The 21,604-nt window shown below is 46.8% G+C and overlaps 1 protein-coding gene across 3 annotated transcripts in view; it reads left to right on the top strand.

Moving 5' to 3' along the window:
• The window catches only part of ASTN1 (astrotactin 1), a 222,469-nt gene that overhangs the window by 160,394 nt on the left and 40,471 nt on the right, over nt 1–21,604 (top strand). For all 3 annotated transcript variants that reach the window (XM_028732343.2, XM_028732345.2, XM_077928222.1), the window contains exons 9-14: nt 4,431–4,505; nt 5,113–5,250; nt 9,272–9,422; nt 15,766–15,932; nt 18,634–18,828; nt 19,565–19,692. In XM_028732343.2, coding sequence (XP_028588176.2) covers nt 4,431–4,505; nt 5,113–5,250; nt 9,272–9,422; nt 15,766–15,932; nt 18,634–18,828; nt 19,565–19,692 — 854 coding nt within the window. The remainder of the gene's footprint in view (nt 1–4,430; nt 4,506–5,112; nt 5,251–9,271; nt 9,423–15,765; nt 15,933–18,633; nt 18,829–19,564; nt 19,693–21,604) is intronic.

Here is a 21,604-nt window from a genome sequence, read left to right as displayed (position 1 = left end):
GTTCGAAAGCACGTCAAGGTGCAAGTAGATAAATAGGTACCGCTCTGGCGGGAAGGTAGACGGTGTTTCTGTGTGCTGTTCTGGTTTCGCCCGAAACAGCTTAGTCATGCTGGCCACATGACCTGGAAAAACTGTCTGCGGACAAACACCGGCTCCCTCGGCCAGTAAAGCGAGATGAGCGCCGCAACCCCAGAGTCATACGCGACTGGACTTAACTGTCAGGGGTCCTTTAACTTTACCTTTAGGGCTGGGTGGTGTGAGGTTTTCAACACTGTGATACATCACCAGTCAAACATTGCAATCTGGCAATACACCACAATGCTGAAACAACAAGCTGCATTGCCCCTAGCCTGTGGGGGGGAAACTCCTGCAGCTCTCACTGCAGGAGCTGCGGCTCTTTCACCCCAGTGCCTCATGGGCCAGGACAACGCAGTTTGTTTGCACTGCTCAGCTGGGGGGCGGGAAGACTCCCGTCCCCCAGCTGAGCGAGCCCCATGCCTCTCTGGCTCTCATGTGAGGCACTGGGGCTCACTCACCTGGGGACAGTAGCAGTTTAGAGTAGCAAAGGGAGGAATAAGCTGTATTGGCCCAGCAATACAGCTTGGCCCTCCCTCTGCGGTTGAGGGGCAGAGCATGTTGGTGGCTTCACCCGGCAGTATATTGTGGGTGGAACTACCGCTACTCCTGAATCCCTCTGTTTCCAGTGGCCCAATGTTGAAATCGGTGTTGCTGGCTGAGTGGCTCAGGAGCGGCGTCTGTTTCATCAGTATACCGCTGTGTGAAGCCACCATCGCAGTCTGGCGCTCATATCGGTCCTAACCCTTTCATACAGACTTTTTAAAAACACAAACTCCTCAAATGCAGATTAATGCAGAAATGTGACCAAATGGACTTATGAACACATACAAAATTGCCTAGAAATAGGCTAGTGTATCCATTTGTGGGGTCTGGGATTGCTGTTGCTAGTTGGATTTCTTCGTTTTTGCAATGTTGACGTTGTTGGTGCTTTGTAGGCAATAGATAACCTCCTTCATGAGGCCCAGGGGACTGACAGAAGCTCATGAACCTTTCATTGCAGAGTTGGGGTTAGATCACTCTACACCCATGAGGCCTCTGAAGTTTAGAAAGCCGCTTGGCTTTGCTGGTGTAGAGGCAGCTCCCCTGAGTTGGATTCATGGTCAGTGGAGTAAATGGTTTTTGAGCTTGTTAGCTCCCTTGAGGGTTCTGTCACAGACTTGAGAGGCAGGCTAAACCTACTGACTAATACTTGTGGATAGTCTAGACTGGATTATGAGAAGTACAGATTGTTCTAGGGTGGTTTGGTCAGTGACAGGCATTGGTAAACAGCAAAACAGAACTGTAGAATCACAGAATCATCGAATTGTAGAGTTGGAAGGGACCCCAGGGGTCATCTAGTCTGACCCCCCTGCAATGCAGGAGGCATCTTTCACCCAACGTTAGACTCGAACTCACAACGCTGAGATTAAGAGTCTCATGCTATACCGACTGAGCTACAGCAGTGTAAAAATTCAATTTATTACACTTGCATCTCCAAAGCTACTACCCTCAACCACCTGGAGTGCTCATGCTCTCTGGAACAACTCTGTTTTTTCTCTCGCTTATGGCTAAAATCCTTTCTTTTGAACACCTATGTTGGATGATGGATGAATTCTCTTCACATTGATTCAGAATCCAGCCAGAAATTACAAGTATAACAAGAATGCTAAAAAGGAAAAGGGGGGAAAGGAGGGGGTTATTGTGCTAGAGGTTGACTCATATTGGTGGCTGCACCTTATAATTTTCAGCTGCCCTTCAAAATATCTTGTGTTTTTTGTATGAGTCATGGGCTGTAATTATACCTCAGCCAGAGCTGTACCAATGTCACCACAGGATAATACACAACTTTTCAGAGAACTGTAGGCAAGTCTTTTGAAGCTCTGAAGTTGTGGGAACAAGATTTAAACTGGGGTGGGCAGAGGACAGACTGGGATCTCCTGGTAGATGGCTGGATTTTTTTCTAGGCAGAAATTTGGATGTGTTTATCACTCCTAATTGTTTAACTATAGCAATAACTTAACTAAATTAGGCTGCTGAGGTGAAGAAAGCTAGCCAGGAGTGGACTTTGGTATGAAAAGAGTGTGAGCACAGCTCTAAAAACAAATGCCTAGTCTCAGAAGTACCTTGCTCTTTAATTCTAACTATATATCTTTTGCACCTGGCTCTAGCTGGTAGATTTTGTGGTTCGAGTAAAATATTAGATCCAAGAAGCCTGAAGTCTGCCCACTCCTGACATACAATCCCTGAGCATGGTAGGACAGCACAGCTGACCTGTAGCTTAGGCACAGTCCTTTTATGTACCTCCTGTTAGGCCTTCTCAAAGGGACACTGGTGGCACTGTGGGTTAAACCTTGCCGATCAGAAGGTCGGCGGTTCGAATCCCCGTGACGGAGTGAGCTCCCGTTGCTCAGTCCCAGCTCCTGCCAACCTAGCAGTTTGAAAGCACATCAAAGTGCAAGTAGATAAATAGGTACCGCTCCAGCGGGAAGGTAAACGGCGTTTCCGTGCGCTGCTCTGGTTTGCCAGAAGTGGCTTAGTCATGCTGGCCACATGACCCGGAAGCTGTACGCCTCCCTTGGCCAATAAAGCGAGATGAGCACTGCAACCCCAGAGCTGGCCACGACAGGAACTAATGGTCAGGGGTCCCTTTACCTTTACTTTATGTTTCCAAAATATAAGATAAAAAACAAATAAAATAAAACCTACATACAGCAACAGTGGCAAATGGCTTTAGATACCTATTAGTTCCATAAATTACAATAACACAAAAAACAGCGACAATTTGTTGTTGACAAAGGACAGCTGGACATATAAAGGGCCCCATTACCTTCAGTAGCTTAGGGCCTCCTCAAACCTAAATCCAGCCCTGGGTGAAGCCAAAAGCTTTCTTCTTCTTAATGCACATGACATTAGCCACAATCCACATCTGTCCTGCTGTTCCTTGAGAAATACTGTGTTTAGATTGTGTTTCCCCCCAAACCAGCTTTGATATAATTTGAAAATGCAAGCCATAGGAAGACATCCATGTTCCCTCTCCACACACTGGTTTAGATAGACAGCTGGTGAACTGGAAACATGTCCAGTGATGTGAGGCAGGATAGGGAAATGACCTCACTGAGTTTTGAAGCTGGTAATGTGTATTGACTTTAAAAGCAAACTTGATGCTTCTACTGTTACATATGGTCAAGCCACACCTGCTGGAATTCCCTCTTCTGTACAACTACAGTCAAACCTCGGTTCCCAAACGCCTCTTTTTGGAACGTTTCGGCTCCCGAATGCTGAAAACCTGCAAGTAAATGCTCCAGTTTTTGAACGTTTTTCGGAAATTGAATGTCTGGCGCAGCTTCCACTTGAGTGCAAGAAGCTCTTGCAACCAGTCGGAAGCTGTGCCTTGGTTGCTGAACGTTTCGGAAGTTGAACAGTCTTCCAGAACGGATTACGTTCGACAACCGAGGTTTGACCGTATTAAAGGTGCTGGAAGAAACCTGTCTTTTTCTGCATCTGCACACCCTAGCGATTAGATCTGCAGTGAAAACAGAGAGACTGGCATATCTATCTGTTTTTGTTTGTTTGTTTGTTTGTTTGTTTGTCTGTCTGTCTGTCTGTCTGTCTGTCTGTCTGTGATGCAATAAACATGTTAAATGGGGAGGGGGGAACAGTGAATAAGTTGAAGGCTGTAATGTAGAATCTCTTGCATTGAAAATTTAATTGCTATAGTATAAGTGTCGGAGTTTCCATTATTAATCAGTTTGGGTTTTTGGTTTTTTTGCAAGCCTAAGTTCCTATTCAGGGTTACTGTAAGAAACCTCCTCATCACTGATACTAGTGAATGAAAGAGTCTGGAAAGTCCCATAGCCTAGCATCCCACCCATGTGGGACTTAGCATGCTATCTGCTGGACTCCATTAAGAAATATCTCTGCTGTGTTTACTTACCTCAAAGTTGCCTGAAGGGTGTTAAGGAGCTCTTTCCTTGGGTGCCACAGCAAACCTGTGTCCTGTCTCGGGTTTGGCTGCTATTACGTGCTGTCAGCTCATGTGCGATTATGAGGTGAAATATTGTGAGGTGTGTACTCTTCTCTTATCCAAGCCTTTGGTTGAGTGAGTATCTCCTATCTTCCTTTGTTGCTGTGCACTGCTGTTCTGGTCTTCTGCTCTGTTGCTTTGTCACTGCTTGACTTGTGCTTTCATTTCATGGTTTTAATGTAGTTGTTCCAGTTCTGACATTTTTTGTAACTTCTCCTGAGCCATTTGGTGACGTAGAGAAAGAAAGAAAGAAAGAAAGAAAGAAAGAAAGAAAGAAAGAAAGAAAGAAAGAAAGAAAGAAAGAAAGAAAGCTAGCTTTCATGGCTTCTGTGGTTTTGTTTTTCTCCAGGCCATGGCCATATACCATATTTCAACGTGGATTTGATTTGGTGCTGGGAGAACAACCTTCTGACAAGATATTCAGGTAAGGTTTTTTTTCCAATGCAGCCAGAGTGACCAACCATGTACATTATCTCTCCTTGTTCTCTGCTGTTCTTTCTCCCTTTCCTGCCTCAGCATATAGTAGGGAAATGCCATTTCAGGTAGAGTGGCACCAAATATTCACAAGTGAATATTTTCAGCATGAAAGGGGCGAACTACCGGGGAGAGAAAAAACACGCCTGACAAAACTCTCTCCTTGTGCACACAACCACACAGCCCTATTTGGCAACACCGTTTATGTCTTGAAACCCAACTTCTTCCTATGAACTGTGACTTTTCTGCATAACCAATCAGATTTGGCTAGGAGGTGACATAACTGAAAGCAAGCAAAGCTAACTCAGAGTGAATCCAGGCATTGGACCTTCAACCACAGACACTGTCAGCAGAGTCTTGCAGGCAGAAGTGTTCCTCAGCACCTCTTCCTTGAGATATTTATCTCTAGATGCCAGACACTGAACAGGGAACATTACGCAAGCAAAGTCCTGCCAACTGAGTCATAGCCTGCTAGAGAATTGCATCTAGATTCATGTACACAATGAATGCTTCTTCTTGGGCCACGTATCCAACTGGTTTCCTCTCTCTATATCCAGATTCACCTATACTCTTGGGGAAGGGATGTGGCTGCCGCTGAGCAAAAGTTTTGTCATCCCACCCGCTGAACTGGCCATCAACCCATCAGCCAAGTGCAAAACAGACATGACAGTGATGGAGGATGCTGTGGAGGTCAGGTACGTGCTTGTTCTAAGCTTTAGAACGATCAAAGGGTCGCTTGGGTTCCTGGAAGCCATTTCTCCACCCTAGTAGCTGCTACGTTTTCTTCCTCTCTGCACTCTCATGCTTAGAGTTGTCTCCCAGGACACCTGTGTGGCTCCACTTCTCTCTCTTCCTCTTTCCTGGACACACCTCTGGTACAGGACAGCAGGCCAGGGCACATTCAGCAGACGACACACACTTACCATTTGGGCAACAGATTGAGACCTATTTCTCTTTTACTAAGGGCTACAGCCCCTACAGGGACGCGGGTGGCGCTGTGGGTAAAAGCCTCAGCGCCTAGGGCTTGCCGATCGAAAGGTCGGCGGTTCGAATCCCTGCTGCGGGGTGCGCTCCCACTGCTGGGTCCCAGCGCCTGCCAACCTAGCAGTTTGAAAGCACTCTTAAGTGCAAGTAGATAAATAGGGACCGCTTACTAGCGGGAAGGTAAACGGCGTTTCCGTGTGCGGCTCTGGCTCGCCAGATGCAGCTTTGTCACGCTGGCCACATGACCCGGAAGTGTCTCCGGACAGCGCTGGCCCCCGGCCTATAGAGTGAGATGGGCGCACAACCCTAGAGTCTGTCAAGACTGGCCCGTACGGGCAGGGGTACCTTTACCTTTACCTTACAGCCCCTGCTTGCATTACTTGCCAGCCCCACCAACCCTGCCATACTCCTCTGGTCATGCCAAACCCTCTCCTTTTACAGCTCAGCCAAGCCTCCTCTCCCTTTACGCATCACCCTCCAAAAACCTGCAGCAGGGCAGGGGGCAGGGCAGAGGAAAGGGGGAGAGGCTTTACTTGCCTGCAAAAGGAAATAAGGCAGTGGGGCAGGGCGAGGGGCAGAGGACAAATGAACCCCACTGCGCTCGTCCAGCCCCTGCTTCTGCTCGAGTGATGCCAGCTTGGCTGTTGCACCCTTCTTGTGCCGCCTTCCCCAGTCTTGCTGGGCTCATGTGAGGCTGGGACCGAAGGGTGCACAGTTGCTGCGTCCCCACAGCACCCTTGCAAGGCTCAGATTAGGGGAGGGCAACACAAGAAGGGTGCAAGAGGCACGTGCCCCCCGCCAGCAAGGCGAGGCTAGGGCATGGCTGCCCCCTCTCCCAGCAGCCTTGCAAGGCTGGGATCCAGAGAGGGTGGTGCCTCCTGTACACCATGCAGGGGAGAGCGCAGCCAGCCAACAGCACCTGGCCGGTGCAGAGCCTCCAGTACAACCTGGCCCTGTGCTCTTCTCCATGAGTCTTGGTTCCTCCAACCCCGGGAGAGGAGCTCTGGCCTGTGCCACACTGGGGGCACCTGCGTGGGGCGCCTGCTTCACACCCCCTCCAAAAGCCACAGTCAGGGCCCCTCAGGCAGCCATATGCTGCACCACTGAAAGAAGGAATCCTGCATTTTTAAACACGTCCTTTCCCCTCTCCGCCCTACAACAGCAGTGGAAAGAAGCTCCTTTCCCCTCTGCCCCACGAAGAGGGAGAAAGTAGCTTGCCTTGTGAAATGCAGGCTTTTCTCTCCTTCCTCCAGTCATGCCCACAGTGGTAGACGGACAAAAGGGATGCTCCCTTTCCTTGGCTCCTCTCTCTGCCCACCTCCAGTGGCAGCAGCAAAAGGGGGGGGGGTGCAGGAAAGCTTGCAAAGCCCTCCCTGCTAGGGTGTGTTGAATTTGTCAATTTTCAAATTCCCCAAAATGAGGGGTGCCAAAACGTTGTGCCATGACTTGGGAAGTCAAAAGATATTTTGGTTAAATTTATATAATTTAGCTTTGCGTGGTAAGTAAAATGTGTGTAAAATTGCATATAAATCATTAAAAATGATTGCCAAGTACTTGCAGTTATGTAATAAATTAATATTATTGTACATTGTTGTTGTTGTTGTTGTTTGTTGTTATTATTATTATTTAGCATTACCTGACATTCCCAGAAGGTACAGTGGTGCCCCGCAAGACGAATGCCTCGCAAGATGAAAAACTCACTAGACGAAAGGGTTTTCCGTTTTTTGAGTCGTTCCGCAAGACGAATTTCCCTATGGGCTTGCTTCCCAAGACGAAACATCTTGCGAGTTCTTGCAAGTTTGTTTCCTTTTTCTTAAAGCCGCTAAGCCGTTAATAGCCGCTAAGCCGTTAATAGCCGCTAAGCCGCTAATAGCCGTGCTTCGCAAGACGAAAAAACCGCAAGACGAAGAGACTCGCTGAACGGATTAATTTCGTCTTGCGAGGCACCACTGTAAAATTAAAATTCTTTGGTTTTCCGAAAGCAAGTTTACATGCTTCTTCTTCGATCACAAGCTAAATGTTGTCCAGTCACAAAACTAATAGCAGGTTTGAATTCCTCACACCCCAAAACATATTTTTATAGACCCCTCGCTGAAGAAATTTGCCAAAATTGAGTTCCAGCCCATAAAATGATATGCCCTTCCCTGACTCCATCAGGTTTGGGTTTCTGCCTCCTCACTCATGTACCTGTCCACCTCTTTGCCCCTTTTCAGCTGAGCTGCATCATGGCCCAGTCACTGAGGATCCGGCAGGGCAGGCTGGAGCAGTTCCCCAGTGGCACATGTGCTGTGCTGCTGCTCGCCTCCTCACGTTCCAGATGCCAAAATGGTGACATTGGTGTGAGGCATGCAGTGCCAGTAGAGCAAGGGGGCTGCTGGGGACCCTGCCCGGCCCTGGATGTTCCTCTGCAGCTCACCTGTGGGCTGCCCGCTGCCCACAATGCTCACCTGGGCTCACCTGCCTGGGATGCCCACCTGATCCATCATCATGCTGCAGTTCACATGGCTACCTATCTCCTTTTTTTTTTAAATGATATTTATTACTTTTCAAATAATTCCAACACAACATTACACAAAAAAAGAAAGAAGAAAAAAGAAAAAAAGAACAATACAAATACAATACAAAAACACCACATACAAAGCAAAACAAAAACAAACAAAAACAATTTTAAATCACCTCAAACATTTTCAACATCCTATCTTTCATTCGCTTATTTCCAATGACCTCCTCACACCTCCCTTTTTGTATTCCACTTCTATTTATTATTTCAGCAATTCCTTTCCATCTTCCTCTGTTTGCTATCCTATAATTATCTTAATACATTCTTACCTTATTTTTTCCTTTAATTTTCTATTAATCTATTTATACTTAATTCCTTATAACATTTCTACTAAAGCCATATAACTTCATTCCAACATTCTTCTAACATTCATTAATTTTACAGTATTTCTGTAAATAGTCTTTAAACTTTTCCCAGTCTTCTTCCACCAATTCTTCTCCCTGGTCTCGGATCTTGCCAGTCATTTCCGCCAATTCCATATAGTCCATCAACTTCATCTGCCATTTATCTAGCACTTCAGTGCTTTCAAGAAGCAACCATTCTCTCAGCCAGCAAAAAGCAGATGGTTCACAACAAAGTTTAGGGGTCTGGCAGGGCAAGTCCACCTCCTTCTTTGGCATCCGTCAATATCTTAAATTTTACTCTTGGCTTCCTGCACATGGCTACCTATCTCCACCCACACAAACTGCAGCATTATGCAAGCACACAAATGCACAAAAATAAATATAAATATATAAAATAAACAGGCATGGTGCATCAAAACACCTATCCCTCATGCAAATGGGGCATTGCCTGTACTAAGAAATGGGTAGTTAATGAGTAGTTAATGCCTACTACATTAATTGGCTGTATTTTTCCACTTTTCAAGCTACTAGTGGTCCACAGAAATGGTCATCTGTGCACAGCCACAAAAAACTCACATCATCTGCAGCTACCCTGTCTCTGTGCTCAGTCATCCTTTAGCAGAGACACACAGCTCCATGTATTAAGCCACTTTAATACTCTCCTGCTAAGCATAGTAGGCCTTCCAGATGTTGTTGGCCAATGGCCAGGGATGATGGAATTTGTAGTCCAGCAGCGTCTGCTCTAAAGCTCATAGAACCCTGATGTGCTGCAACGAATAGTAATATTAAAACAATGAATATTAACAATTGTATTTTTCTCCCTTGCAGGGAAGAACTGATGACTTCCTCCTCTTTTGACAACCTGGAAGTTCTTCTGGATTCATTTGGGCCAGTTCGGGACTGCTCCAAGGACAATGGTGGCTGCAGCAAGAACTTCCGCTGCATTGCAGATCGGAAATTGGATTCTACGGGTTGTATGGTTCGTGTACTTTTTATTGAGAGGGATGCAGCTGCCTCTTGGGAAAGTGGGATTGCAGAGATAAATGTCTGTTTGCACACATGATTTATTTGGGGTTTCAATGTATTTGTTTGGCGTATACGTTTGGCACCAGATTGGCTGAAGGAGTTGCTGGAAGGACACATAGAAAGCTCCATTCATCCAGCCATCTTAGGGACTCCACTCCGGATTTGTGTAGCCTTTTCTTCTCCCAAAGAAATCCCACAAGGCAGCAGACAAAGCCCCATATGTTTGTATTATCTTTCAGCTCTGTGGCTGTTCTTTGTCTCCCGTCCCCTACAGTTTCCCCATTTTATGCCCACCTTCCCCCTTATGCAAGACAAATATAGACTTGACACACTGCCTTGCCACACCTGGTAGGAAGCTGGCATGACACTTGACTTCCTAATGAGTACGATGCACACTCTTTCTGTATGTTACACGCTCTTGCAACTACAAGTTTGCCGCCTCCACACTTCACTTTTTTTTAGAATACACGTAAAACATCTTTGATGTACCGTATTTTTCGCTCTATAGGACGCACTTTTCCCCTATGGAGCAAAGAAGCCATAGCCCCGCGACCCTCTCCCAGCTGGAGAGGTGACACGCGACTATGGCAGCAGCCTCTCCACTGCGTGCCTTTCCACTGCTCCCCAACCTCCTCTTTGGGGCTGGTGGTGGGCTTCCCCCCGCCAGCCCCAAAGAGCAGGTCGAAAGGAACCTGAAGCCTGGAGAGCGAGAGGGGTCGGTGCGCACCGACCCCTCTCGCTCTCCAGGCTTCCAAGGTAACTGCCTGAAAGCGACTGAACGCACCTTAAACGGCACCTTGTTTTAGAGGGGGAAAACAAGAGGGGGGGGGAATTCTCCCCCTCTATGTACGGCGCCTCCTGCCGCTTCGCTGAAGGGGCGCTGGGCAGAGATGGGGAGATTTATTTTTTCTTGTTCTCCCCCCTCTAAAACAAGGTGCATCCTATTGTCCGGTGCGTCCTATAGAGCGAAAAATACAGTACATTTGTGTATTTTTTAATGTGTGAAGAAGTCCTTCGATGAATTAGCGTGGGTGCCAAAGGGAATGGATGAGTCATACTCTTTGCTGGTACAATCTGCTCAGTAGCTATTTAAATATTAGCAAAAATTCCCCTGGAGCTGCGGAGATGGTATTCTTTCCAATAAGTGAATGTGGAAGAGACAGGGTTGGGTGAGCCACCAAAACCTGAGGACACAACAAACAACCTAGATAAGGGGGAGCTCCATTTTCTACTTGATTGGTGTGTTGCCTGCCCCAGCTGCTCCATTGAGCAAGTGCTTTTGCACATGCAAACCCAGCGTTCAGGGTGTTGAGGTTGGGATGTGGGGCCAAGGGGTTGTCTGCTCTGCCAGGTGTTTGGGTGAGAGGTAGGACTCCTCCCCCTGGAGTGAAGAAGAAAAGCTTTAGTGGGCCCTGCCTGTTCCTTCCACTAGGAGGAGTCATCCCTAAGAGGAATGCCATCAATCATTCCCCATAAACAGAAATTCACAGCAAGACATTTTTCTGGTCCTTGCTCTTTTTATCTCACTTTCTGTCATGCCCTGTGCCACAAGTCTCAAGAGTAAGTTGAAATAAATAAACCACCAAAATGGAAGAACTCCCATTTCGAAAGCTAGCCAGGAATGTGCTTTTGCAAACTTCCCAGCTGAAAAGTTCAGAAAGTATTAGGGTGCAACCTCTGTTTGCATCCTTATTGTTCAAATTTGGACAAACGATTCTGTGGTCAAGAATGTGCACTCAGTTATTATTAGAGATGAGCAGAGCATATATGAAGCCCTTTGAATGCAGATGCTTACCATTATTTCTTGACAGCTGCATGAGAAACAGAAATTCGGCAGGTGTGACTTACCTTACAGGTACTCTTCTGTGCCTTCCAGAGCTTCAGAAGCCTCTGATGGCAAGGGAGGCAGCAACACTCATATCAAACTATTTCACTGTATTGTGTTATTGTTCTTAGCTAACTTGTTATAAGATGCCTTGAAAATAAATTTTATAAATCATCATAATACAAACAAACAAAAACAAACAAACAAATATAAGGCCAAATTGCATAGGCCACAGTCAGTGGTGCCTTGATCTGTGGAGGACTCTGTCCTGAGACAGCTCTTCTTTTTTAAATTCCTTGTCCCCTGGAAGCTGAATGTACTACATTATGCATTAGCTGGGAGAGATTATGTGCACCCGCTGGAACAAGCAAGCCTTTCCTTAACTACCATGAAACCACAGAAAGTTCATGTGCACCTATGATTAGTGGGAGAACTTCTGGCTGAGAATGTGGTGGGTAGGTTCCATGCAGGCTTGGGCATCCCTATATTTATAAGTGAAGCTCCCACATGGGGTCGGGTCCTGACGACTTAATTCTCTGTCTCCAGAGTCCACTCCTCCTGCTGCCACCGCCACTGTCTATCTACCAGCCCCCAATGCTCTGGAGGAGATGCTTGCTAACTGCTCTGTGGCAGATGTTCCCTTCCTCCACCTCCCCACCTGCTCTCACGCCCCCGCAGCCCATTTCACTGCACCCTTTTGCACAAGGACTCCCAGGAGAGATAGGTGGAAAGCAATCCATCTGCTTCAAACTGCGCCCGTGAAGCTGCTGCACATGTCCCGTTGCTGATGCTTTTCCTCTGCACCTGCTCTGCACTGGGAGAGGCGTTGTGCCAAAGTCGGATGTGTGATGAATTGGGGGGGGGGGGGTTCAGCAGGTGGAACACTTTCTGCACAGAGATCTCTGAAATGACTGCTGACAGCAGCAGCATGAGCAGAAGGAGTGAGCAAGGGAGTGAAAGAGGGGAAGAGAATGTCCCCATTTAATTCCACCTCCTCTGGCTTCACATATTCAGGACATTTAATACATAGGTATGAATAAAATTGTGAAACACGTGAAAACACAGTTCATTCACTTACAACAAAACATACAATATGATGATCCGTATATAAAATAAATCCACAAATAAAAACCTTAAGCAATTAATATAATCTCTTAAAGTAGCAGCAAAAAGTCCTTAAATGGATTAATGTCTCTTTAGCAATTCTGACACATATAAGAGGTGCATAAGGACTTAAAAGTTTCCTGGTCTTGCTTTCCATCTCATAAATGCACAAAGGTGGTAAATTTTGCCACCACAACCAAATGTTCTTTACAGTTGGTGCAACTTGAAAACAGCATACTTTGAGACATATTTTTTGCTGTTGTCAAAAGCACGGGTGAGAATTTTGCAGTGTCCAATTGTTCTTGCACACCACATGCATGTCATTCCCCATTTAAAGAGCAAATCTAATGTGCTTTCATATCATTGCTGACTTCATGGCTTCTCCTCACAATTTGGTTTCACTCCCCTTTTATTCTTCAAAGACTGTTTTCAAACCTGTTTCTTGTTTGGGATACTTGTCTGCAATGGCAAATGTGCAATTTTTGCTTTAGGTTAAAAAAAACACAACCACAAACATTTGCAGTACCCTAATCATAGGAGGCAGAGTCTGAAAGGTTGTATCGCAGTTACAACTCCCAGGAAGCCAAACCCATGTATTCCCTCACAAAAACACACACCATATCCTTGAAGACGCTATTATCCTTGCTGATCAAGGCTTGTCTTGTCTGTGGGCCACTAATGCAGACTCAATGGTTTCAGAATGCGCAAGCGGAACTTCTTATAACTTAACACCCTCAGGGGAGGGCCAAGGCTTAGGGGCAGTCTGCAGAGCAAAGGCCACAGGGTACAATTCCTGACATCTCCAGGTTGGAGTGGGAAGGCTCCCTGTCCAAAACCCTGAAGAGCCACTGCCAGTCAGGATAGAATAAGACTCAGCTAGATGGAGTATGATATAGAACAAGGCATCTGGTATATACATCCTTGTAATCAGAATAGAAGGGACGTGGGTGGTGCTGTGGGTTAAACCACAGAGCCTAGGACTTGCTGATCAGAAGGTCGGCGGTTCAAATCCCCGTGATGGGGTGAGCTCCCATTGCTCGGTCCCTGCTCCTGCCAACCTAGCAGTTCAAAAGCACATCAAAGTGCAAGTAGATAAATAGGTACCGCTCCGGTGGGAAGGTAAACGGCGTTTCCGTGTGCTGCTCTGGTTCACTAGAAGCGGCTTAGTCATGCTGGCCACATGAACTGGAAGCTGTCTGCGGACAAACACTGGCTCCCTCAGCCAATAAAACGAGTTGAGCACTGCAACCCCAGAGTCAGTCACGACTGGACCTAATGGTCCGGGGTCCCTTTACCTTTTTAATCAGAATAGTTGATGTACACTTTGCACAAGTTTTAAACCTTATTTCCATCTAAAGAAAATGACGAGGCTATAGGGAAGTAGCAGGGGGTGGCGACAAAGCAGAAGAACATGTAAGGGGGTGACCCCCACCAGTGTAGTATCCAACACCCGAGCGTTGCAGATGTTGTAGCGTAGCAAACACATGCTTTGCTGCTGAATGGTGCAGGTTACAAGGGAAAGTGCAGGGAGCATCGCACTGAGGCACTGTTGCCTTTTTATTGCTTATGCTACACGAACATGAGGCACAACCCACTAGCAAATACTTGCCCCTGGGCCATGTAAAAGAGTGGGAGCTACAGAAGAGTACGACAGTAAATGGTTCCTGCTAATGGCCACAAAGGAATCAAATCAATTTGAGGGAGGGAGGTGCGCACACACACGCACACGAACCTCACTTGCCCACCCACTCCCAACTTGCTTGCACATCTGGTCAGACAGATGGGAAGCCAATGAGATGGGGATAGGTGCTGGGCACGATCCCCAGGCTCCTCATTTGCCTGTTTGCCATCATCCTGAACATCTGGGCTTGCTCATCAAGTGCCAGCATCGTAAAAACACCTAAAGTGCTCTTGTGCTTCGGCATTCCAGCTGGCACTGGAGGGGGAAGTGCGACATGGGGCAGGATGAGAGCCTAGTGAGCCCACAGGGGGCCGTTTGTTTTGGAAATTGCAGAATTAGTGTCAGCAAGCAACCTGTGACTTGTTGTGTGAGCTTCAGTCACCAGGACTGTGAGGGGGAAATCGTTTCAGGAACAAATCCTCTGTTAACACCTCATGAGCCAAAATACATGAAGAAGGATAGAGAGCAGCCCGTGACTTTTTCCACTGTGTGCCTCAAAGGGCTCCATTTGAAAGAAGAACCTTCTTGACAGTATTTTCTCTGAGCTGGATAGCTCTTTAACTCACTGCATTCCAAGTTGTTCTTGTGTTCCGTATCTCAATCCAAAAACTGAAACGAATTGGAAAGCCTAGGGAAACAGTCCCTGGATAACTGGGGGCTCCTGATTCAGTTGCTTAGATGTCTGACCATGGAGGTAGCACCATGACCATTTCCTCAAGTAACCAGAGATGGATGCAGTTCAGAGTTCACCGCAAGCACATTGTTCGCCTAAAAACAACTGAAGTCAGTTAAAGGTACAACTCTCTCATCAGTCTGCAGAGGCACAATCCCTGCAGGAACCTGAGTCCATCCTGAATCCAGTCGTGTGTGTGTGTGTGTGTGTGTGTGTGTGTGTGTGTGTACGTGCGCATGCACACACAGAGATACTTCCTCACATCTAGTGCATCCAATAGTTCCCGGGTAACTATGAAGAAAGCCTGGATGAGGGTGATGATGAATGGGGTGATTGCCTATTCACCCGCCGAATAGAGGAGCACTTCCTCGGGATTGCACTGAGGCTAAGGAAGACACAGTGCCCAAGTTAGAGGAGATAGGAAGACTTAGCAAGAAGAAGAAGTGTTAAAACAGTTGAAGTGAGAAATAATGGAAGGGAGCAAGCTACTCAGTCACATCAAATGAGAGAAAAGGGCCAATAGTTGCAGGTATTATTACAAAGATGAAAGCGATGCGATTTTACAACTGAGATTAGGAATGTAACACTAAGGTTATGAGCCTGGAGTGTGAATGGTATTGTGGAATTATCTAGTAGAAAGAATGTGGGAGAGGAGGAGCAGGAGGAGGAAGGGTGGGGGAAAGCGGAATCAGTTCCAAGAAATGAGAATCAAGGAAATAGCAGAGAAGACACTGCAGATCTTGCCACTGATTCAAACAAAAGAGAAATAGTAGGGTTCTAATTGAGTTTTTCTCACTAAACATGATGCCTTGAACTGCCCAGATGGGAGATGCAGCGAAGTTTGTTTTTGTACGGTTGTTGTTGGAAGGCAGCCAGCGGAGGTGCGATTATGCTGTTGCGTGCCATTAACACAATTTTGTGTCGAGCGAAGCAGAAAGCAAGAGCTCTGCAATCTCCCACCTCCTGTGTGTGGCTAAGCTGGTTTGTGCTGTTGTGCTTTCTTGTCATGCTAGTGTCCGCCTGGCCTCAGCCCCATGAAAGATGGCACTGGCTGCTACGATCGCCACATTGGTGTGGACTGTTCGGACGGATTCAATGGTGGTTGCGAGCAGCTCTGCCTGCAGCAGATGGTGCCTTTGCCAGAAGATCCTGTTCTATACAATATCCTTATGTTCTGTGGGTGAGTTCCACAAACGTCTTTGGTATCTTCCAGGAATGTGGAACATCTTTTGTTGAACTTTATTTGTGTGTTTGTAAGTCTGGCTGTGCTTATTTTTCTTTTCTCGGTATTAAATGCACCATTTATAGCTGCTATGCTGCTAATCTACACTTCAAACTCCCTTTGTAGCACTCAGTTACTCCTGGCTTTCTCTTCAAAACAACAAGCTAGTGGTTATTCCATAGTAGCGCTGAGCATCCAAAGCAGCTCTGAGTAACATGTCTCACTAGCACAAAGATTTTCACTTCTGCAACAAGGCTTTCCCCCTCTCCTCTCCTGACATGCTCCCTAAATCTCTTCTGGGCAGTGGCGTAGCGTAGGTTGTCAGCACCCGGGGCAAGGCAAGTAATTTGCGCCCCCTAACCTGTGGATTTGCGCCCCCTAACCCGTGGATTTGCGCACCCTAACCCTAACCCCCAGATGTTGCACCCGGTGCGGCCAGCCCCCCCTGCACCCCCCACGCTACGCCACTGCTTCTGGGTCTCCCCCAACCCTCCAGAGCAGATATGGGGAGGGCATGGGGTGCACACAGGAGGAAGGGGGGAGTCCCATTGCACAAGAGCAAATCCTTGTCCTGATGGGGCTTGTTAGTTGGCTACTGCCCATAGTCCTTAATTAAGTTGAAATAATGATGATACGGTAGCAATACACTTTGCTGTACAGAGTGTGTTCATTTGGTGAAATAACTGAATCTTGCAATGGCAGAGAAGGCTGGGTCACACCTTAAATATGCTGGGATCTCCTTGGAAGAATTCCCAGGAATTGGGAAGAGCCCATTTCACTCTTTCCATTCTGTTCACTGTCCCCCATTGTTCTGCCATAAGTGCTATAAGCAGGAAAGATCCTAAAATTTTCTAAGAATGATTTGGCAAATATTGCCTGTGTCCTCCCGCACCCCTGCCTTCTTGCAGCTACTGAGGTGCCTGGGTGCATTGATCAAGAAAACAGGGGAATCTCACGGAGGGCATACCATTGTATAGAGCGGGGCTTCCCAAACTTGGGTCCTCAGCTGTTTTTGAACTACAACTCCCATCATCCCTAGCTAGAGGACTAGTCATCAGGGATGATGGGGATTGTAGTCCAAAAGCAGCTGGAGACCCATATTTGGGAAGCCCTGGTCTAGAGGATTCGTTTTCCTGCTGTCAGTGGCGTAGCGTGGGTTGTCAGCACCCGGGGCAAGGCAAGTAATTTGTGCCCCCTAACCCATGGATTTGCGCCCCCTAACCTGTGGATTTGCCCTAACCCCAGATGTTGCACCCGGTGCGGCCGGGCCCCCCTGCACCCCCCACGCTACGCCACTGCCTGCTGTGATTCGATCAAAGTTGAAGCATGTTGAGATCCTGCAAGGGGTGGCAAGAGACATGGCCTGAAACATAGCAAATTGTGAAAGCTCCCTGGCCTGAACAAAATTCAGAAATTTAACAAATTAGAAGAATGGTGCTTGCTGATTTATCAGCACTGCTCTGGAAATTAGATTTAGTAATCTGGAATGCCTAAATCCAGAAGAATAGTTGGGAGGAGTAATTTCATACGTATCCTTACCTGTATAGTTCTGAGATGAGTGGGTTGCTTTCTACCTATCAGAGGTATGGGAGTGACTCCCTCAGTCAGAGAGGCTGGAGTGAGTTATAAATAACACCTCATTAGGATGCGTCATTTTAGGAGGTGAAATTTATTCACTGAGGGGTCTTTTAAATATGGTTTATGATGTGAGGAATTCAAATTTGCTATTATGTGATTGGACAACATTTAGCTTGGTAAGTCTATGTTTGATTAACAAGCAAATAAACACACACTTTATTTACAGAGCAAAACTAAATTACCGTATTTTTTGCACCATAACACTCACTTTTTTCCTCCTAGAAAGTAAGGGGAAATGTCTGTGCGTGTTATGGAGGGAATGCCTACGGGTGGCATGCCTACAGATTTTCCTCCTCTAAAAACTACGTGCGTGTTATGGTTGGGTGCGTGTTATAGAGCGAAAAATACGGGTATATAAATTTAACCAAAATTCCCAAGTCATGTTACAACTTTTTAGCTCCTTTCATTTTTTGGAATTTGAAAGTCAAAAAATTCGACACACCCTAATACCTCACGCATTACTTTCCTAAACTTTTCTCAACATTTCATACTAGACAGTTTGCCCGCCTCTATCAATCTTTCCAATGCAACATGCTGGAAAAGCTGTGATTGTGTGTTTTGGTGTGCATTCTAAGTTTCATTCTCACTTCACATGAGGCAAAAGTGAGGTCCATGTGAACTGATCATGCATCTTAGGACCAGTAATTTTTCTGGGAGTATGCAAAGGTATGCAGTAATGGGACCTTTTTTCTAGAAGAAAAGCACTGGTTGGGACGTGCCCTGGAATCATCTGCCTCATGCAGGAGTTTCTTAGCACATAAGTCAGTGTGGAAAGGGTTTGCTGGAGACGTACTGCTGAGTTAGACCTATAGTGTTAACCTTTCTCGCTCTCTAGCTGAATAGCATGATTTCATTTCTGAGATCGTCGGAGAGATCCTCCGACACAGTGTCTCACCACAGCGTTGCAGCAGCAAATTACTTGTGGATGGGTTCTTCTATTGTGAAAAGTACGCTTCCAGAGCCCTTCTACAGCTCTCACAGCAAGATGTAACCGTGTCCCTTGCATTCCCTCCCACGGCAGATGCATCGAAGATTACAAGCTAGGCATAGATGGTCGGTCATGCCAGTTAATCTCAGAGTCGTGTCCAGAGGGTGGCGACTGTGAAGAGAGCCGGGAGCTGCCCATGAACCAAACTCTCTTTGGGGAGATGTTCTATGGTTACAACAATCAAACACGGGAGGTGGCACCTGGGCAGGTGCTGAAGGGGACGTTCAGGTGATGGATAAAGGCTTGCTCTTCTTTTAGTTGCCTATGCAGCGGTATCCGTGTGTGTTGTGCTTTTACAGTATATGCAAAACTGCAAAAGGGGCTGCCTCTCAGTTCTTAGAATATGCAGCTTCACAAAGGAGAGGGGAGTGAGAGAAGATAGGGGTGGGAGGGAGGCAAATGTAGCAAGATGAGTGTCTTAGCCAGAGCAGGGCAGTTGCCCATAATTAGACAAGCTTGTGGAGGAATTCTGATGGGCAGAATAAGAATGGAGGCTGCGTATAAGAAACGTTTTAGGGAAAGAGCAATTTCCAGCGGAGAAGCGGAAACAGGGATGCTTAACCTCCCACCCCCATCTGCGTCTCTGCTCTAGCTGTTCTGCCTCAAGCATTGACACCACCACAAAAGAGGAGCTCATCTTCTATCAGAGAGCAGTCGGCAGTGCAGAGTTTTGCCCACTTGTTTGCAGGATGACGTATTCATGGCCTGCTCGTTGCTGGTAGTGGCAATTCTCTTGGGATGGTTATGGTGGCGGCAGTGAGGTCAACGTGGCCCTGGAGGTGTGCATGCACCAACCTCACCCATCCCTGTAAATGGAGTCTTGGCACTGCCAGGAGGACACCGCTGCTGGTTTGACACGCGTTGCTCTTGTAGAGAGGGCTGCTCTTCTCGTCTCAGCGTCTTTTGAACTAACCTTTCCTGTTGTTTCGCAGATTCTGAACTTGTCTCTCTTGGGTTTTTCCAGGCAGAATAACTTTGCCCGTGGTTTGGAGCAGCAGTTGCCAGATGGGTTGGTGTTGGCCACTGTTCCACTAGAGAACCAGTGCCAGGAGGAGCTCTCTGAGCCTACCCCTGACCCAGATTTCCTTACCGGTGAGTAATGCCAGTCAGAGTTCTTCCGTGTCCATCCAGCCTCTTGTCTAGTCTCAAAAGCTGCACAGGGCAGTATCAAGTTACTTCTTAAAATTTTGTTGTGGGCAATTTTGAGAATAGTGCAGGTGAGAAAGCAGCCAAGAAAGGTAGCAAAACATAATAACTGCATCAGATATGCCTCTGAGAAATTTTATTTCATTGCTTCTTCCCTTTGGACACCCTTTTCTTGAAGCAGGTAATATGGATAAGTGTAAGGGCAATATGATTTGAGTGTGTGTTCAGTGCGTGTGTAGGAGAGAGATTCTATGCTCTTTTTGCTGATTGCATGAAACTTCAATAAAATGTAAATAATTAAAGAAACTGCTCTGCAGATGGTGCATGAGAAAGGAGGTAGTTTGATTCCTGCTGGCTGGTCATAAGGGTTTTTTTGTTTTTTTGTTTTAAAAAGGAAATAAATGCTTGATTTTATTTACCAGTCTAAGCAGATCAGGCGTTACTCCGAATGTGCATGAGGGAGCAGAGGTGCTGAGTAAGGAGGTCCTCTGTTTTTTTCCATAATCACTTCAGAGACGAGATAGTCACTTTAATGTGGTCAGGACCTGAATGTGCTGAAGTGAATAGCAATTCAAAGGCACCAGGGCCCTCTCTGTTCTTCCAGGTACTCCGGAGGGGGCCTGTGTCAATCTCAAAGCCTAGGTACAGGTGGTGGCCATTTTGTGTAAGTCCAATTGATTTGTGACCATCACCACACAGGTCCTTTTGGACCTGGAAAAGGGAAGGAAGGGGGTATAACAAGGATGGGGCGGGCTTATGCATGCTCTGTCAATGTGCACGGGGGCCAGGAACAGAACCCCCACCTGTGCTGAAATGCCCACTCCTAAGGAGAGGGAACCTGCTAACTGCACGGAAATCTGTTGCTTCCACAAAGGCTGTAAGAGCCATAGGACCAAGAAGAGTGCAGGTGGTCTGACTTGTTGTAAGGTGCCTCCCTATGTTCCAGAAGGTTCGAATCCCCGCTACGGGGTGAGCTCCCGTTGTTCGGTCCCTGCTCCTGGCAACCTAGCAGTTCGAAAGCACGTCAAAGTGCAAGTAGATAAATAGGTACTGCTCCGGAGGGAAGGTAAACGGCGTTTCCATGCGCTGCTCTGGTTCACCAGAAGCAGCTTAGTCATGCTGGCCACATGCTGCGGACAAACAGCCTCCCTCGGCCTATAGAGCGAGATGAGCATGCAACCCCAGAGTCGTCCACGACTGGACTGGACCTAATGGTCAGGGGTCCCTTTACCTTTACCAAGTGGGGGTAAACCCTGCCTGCTTGAAGGAGGCAGTGGTAAAACCACTCCTCAAGAAGCATTATGTATTTTGTGCTCTCATTTTTATGTTGTGAACGGCCCTGTGATCTTTGGATGAAAGGTGGCATACATTAATAATAATAATAATAATAATAATAATAATAATAATAATAATAATGTTTTCATATACCGTGTTTTTCAGGTGCAATAATACCTTATCTCCTATCATGTTCCTCTATCTGTGGAAGCAGTTCAGTCAGGGCTCACTGCTTCAAAAACAACTGCCGCTACAAATTAGTAGGAATGAGATAATGAAATGAACTGGAGCAAGAACAGTGCAATAAGATCTTGCTCCTGAGAAAGGCAGCACTTGAAATCCCATAGGATGTACTGTAATGAAGGCTTTGTTTCTGTGCATGATTTCGGGGCTTTACCTCCCCCATCCTGCTGGTGTGTGTGCATGCGTAGTAGACCAGGTACTGAAGGAGTCAGTGCTTCTGGAGAACGTAAGGGGGTAGCTGCAGAAGGTGTGGCATTCGGCAACTTGCCATACAACCCTGCAGCAAGGGGCTACTTTAGAGGAGAGGCTGAGCTGTTTTATGGGTGAGGGCCGGAGGGGA

Source organism: Podarcis muralis, chromosome 5, assembly GCF_964188315.1.
Source record: "Podarcis muralis chromosome 5, rPodMur119.hap1.1, whole genome shotgun sequence".
NCBI lineage: Eukaryota > Metazoa > Chordata > Lepidosauria > Squamata > Lacertidae > Podarcis > Podarcis muralis.
This window is presented reverse-complemented; position numbering and strand designations above follow the sequence as displayed.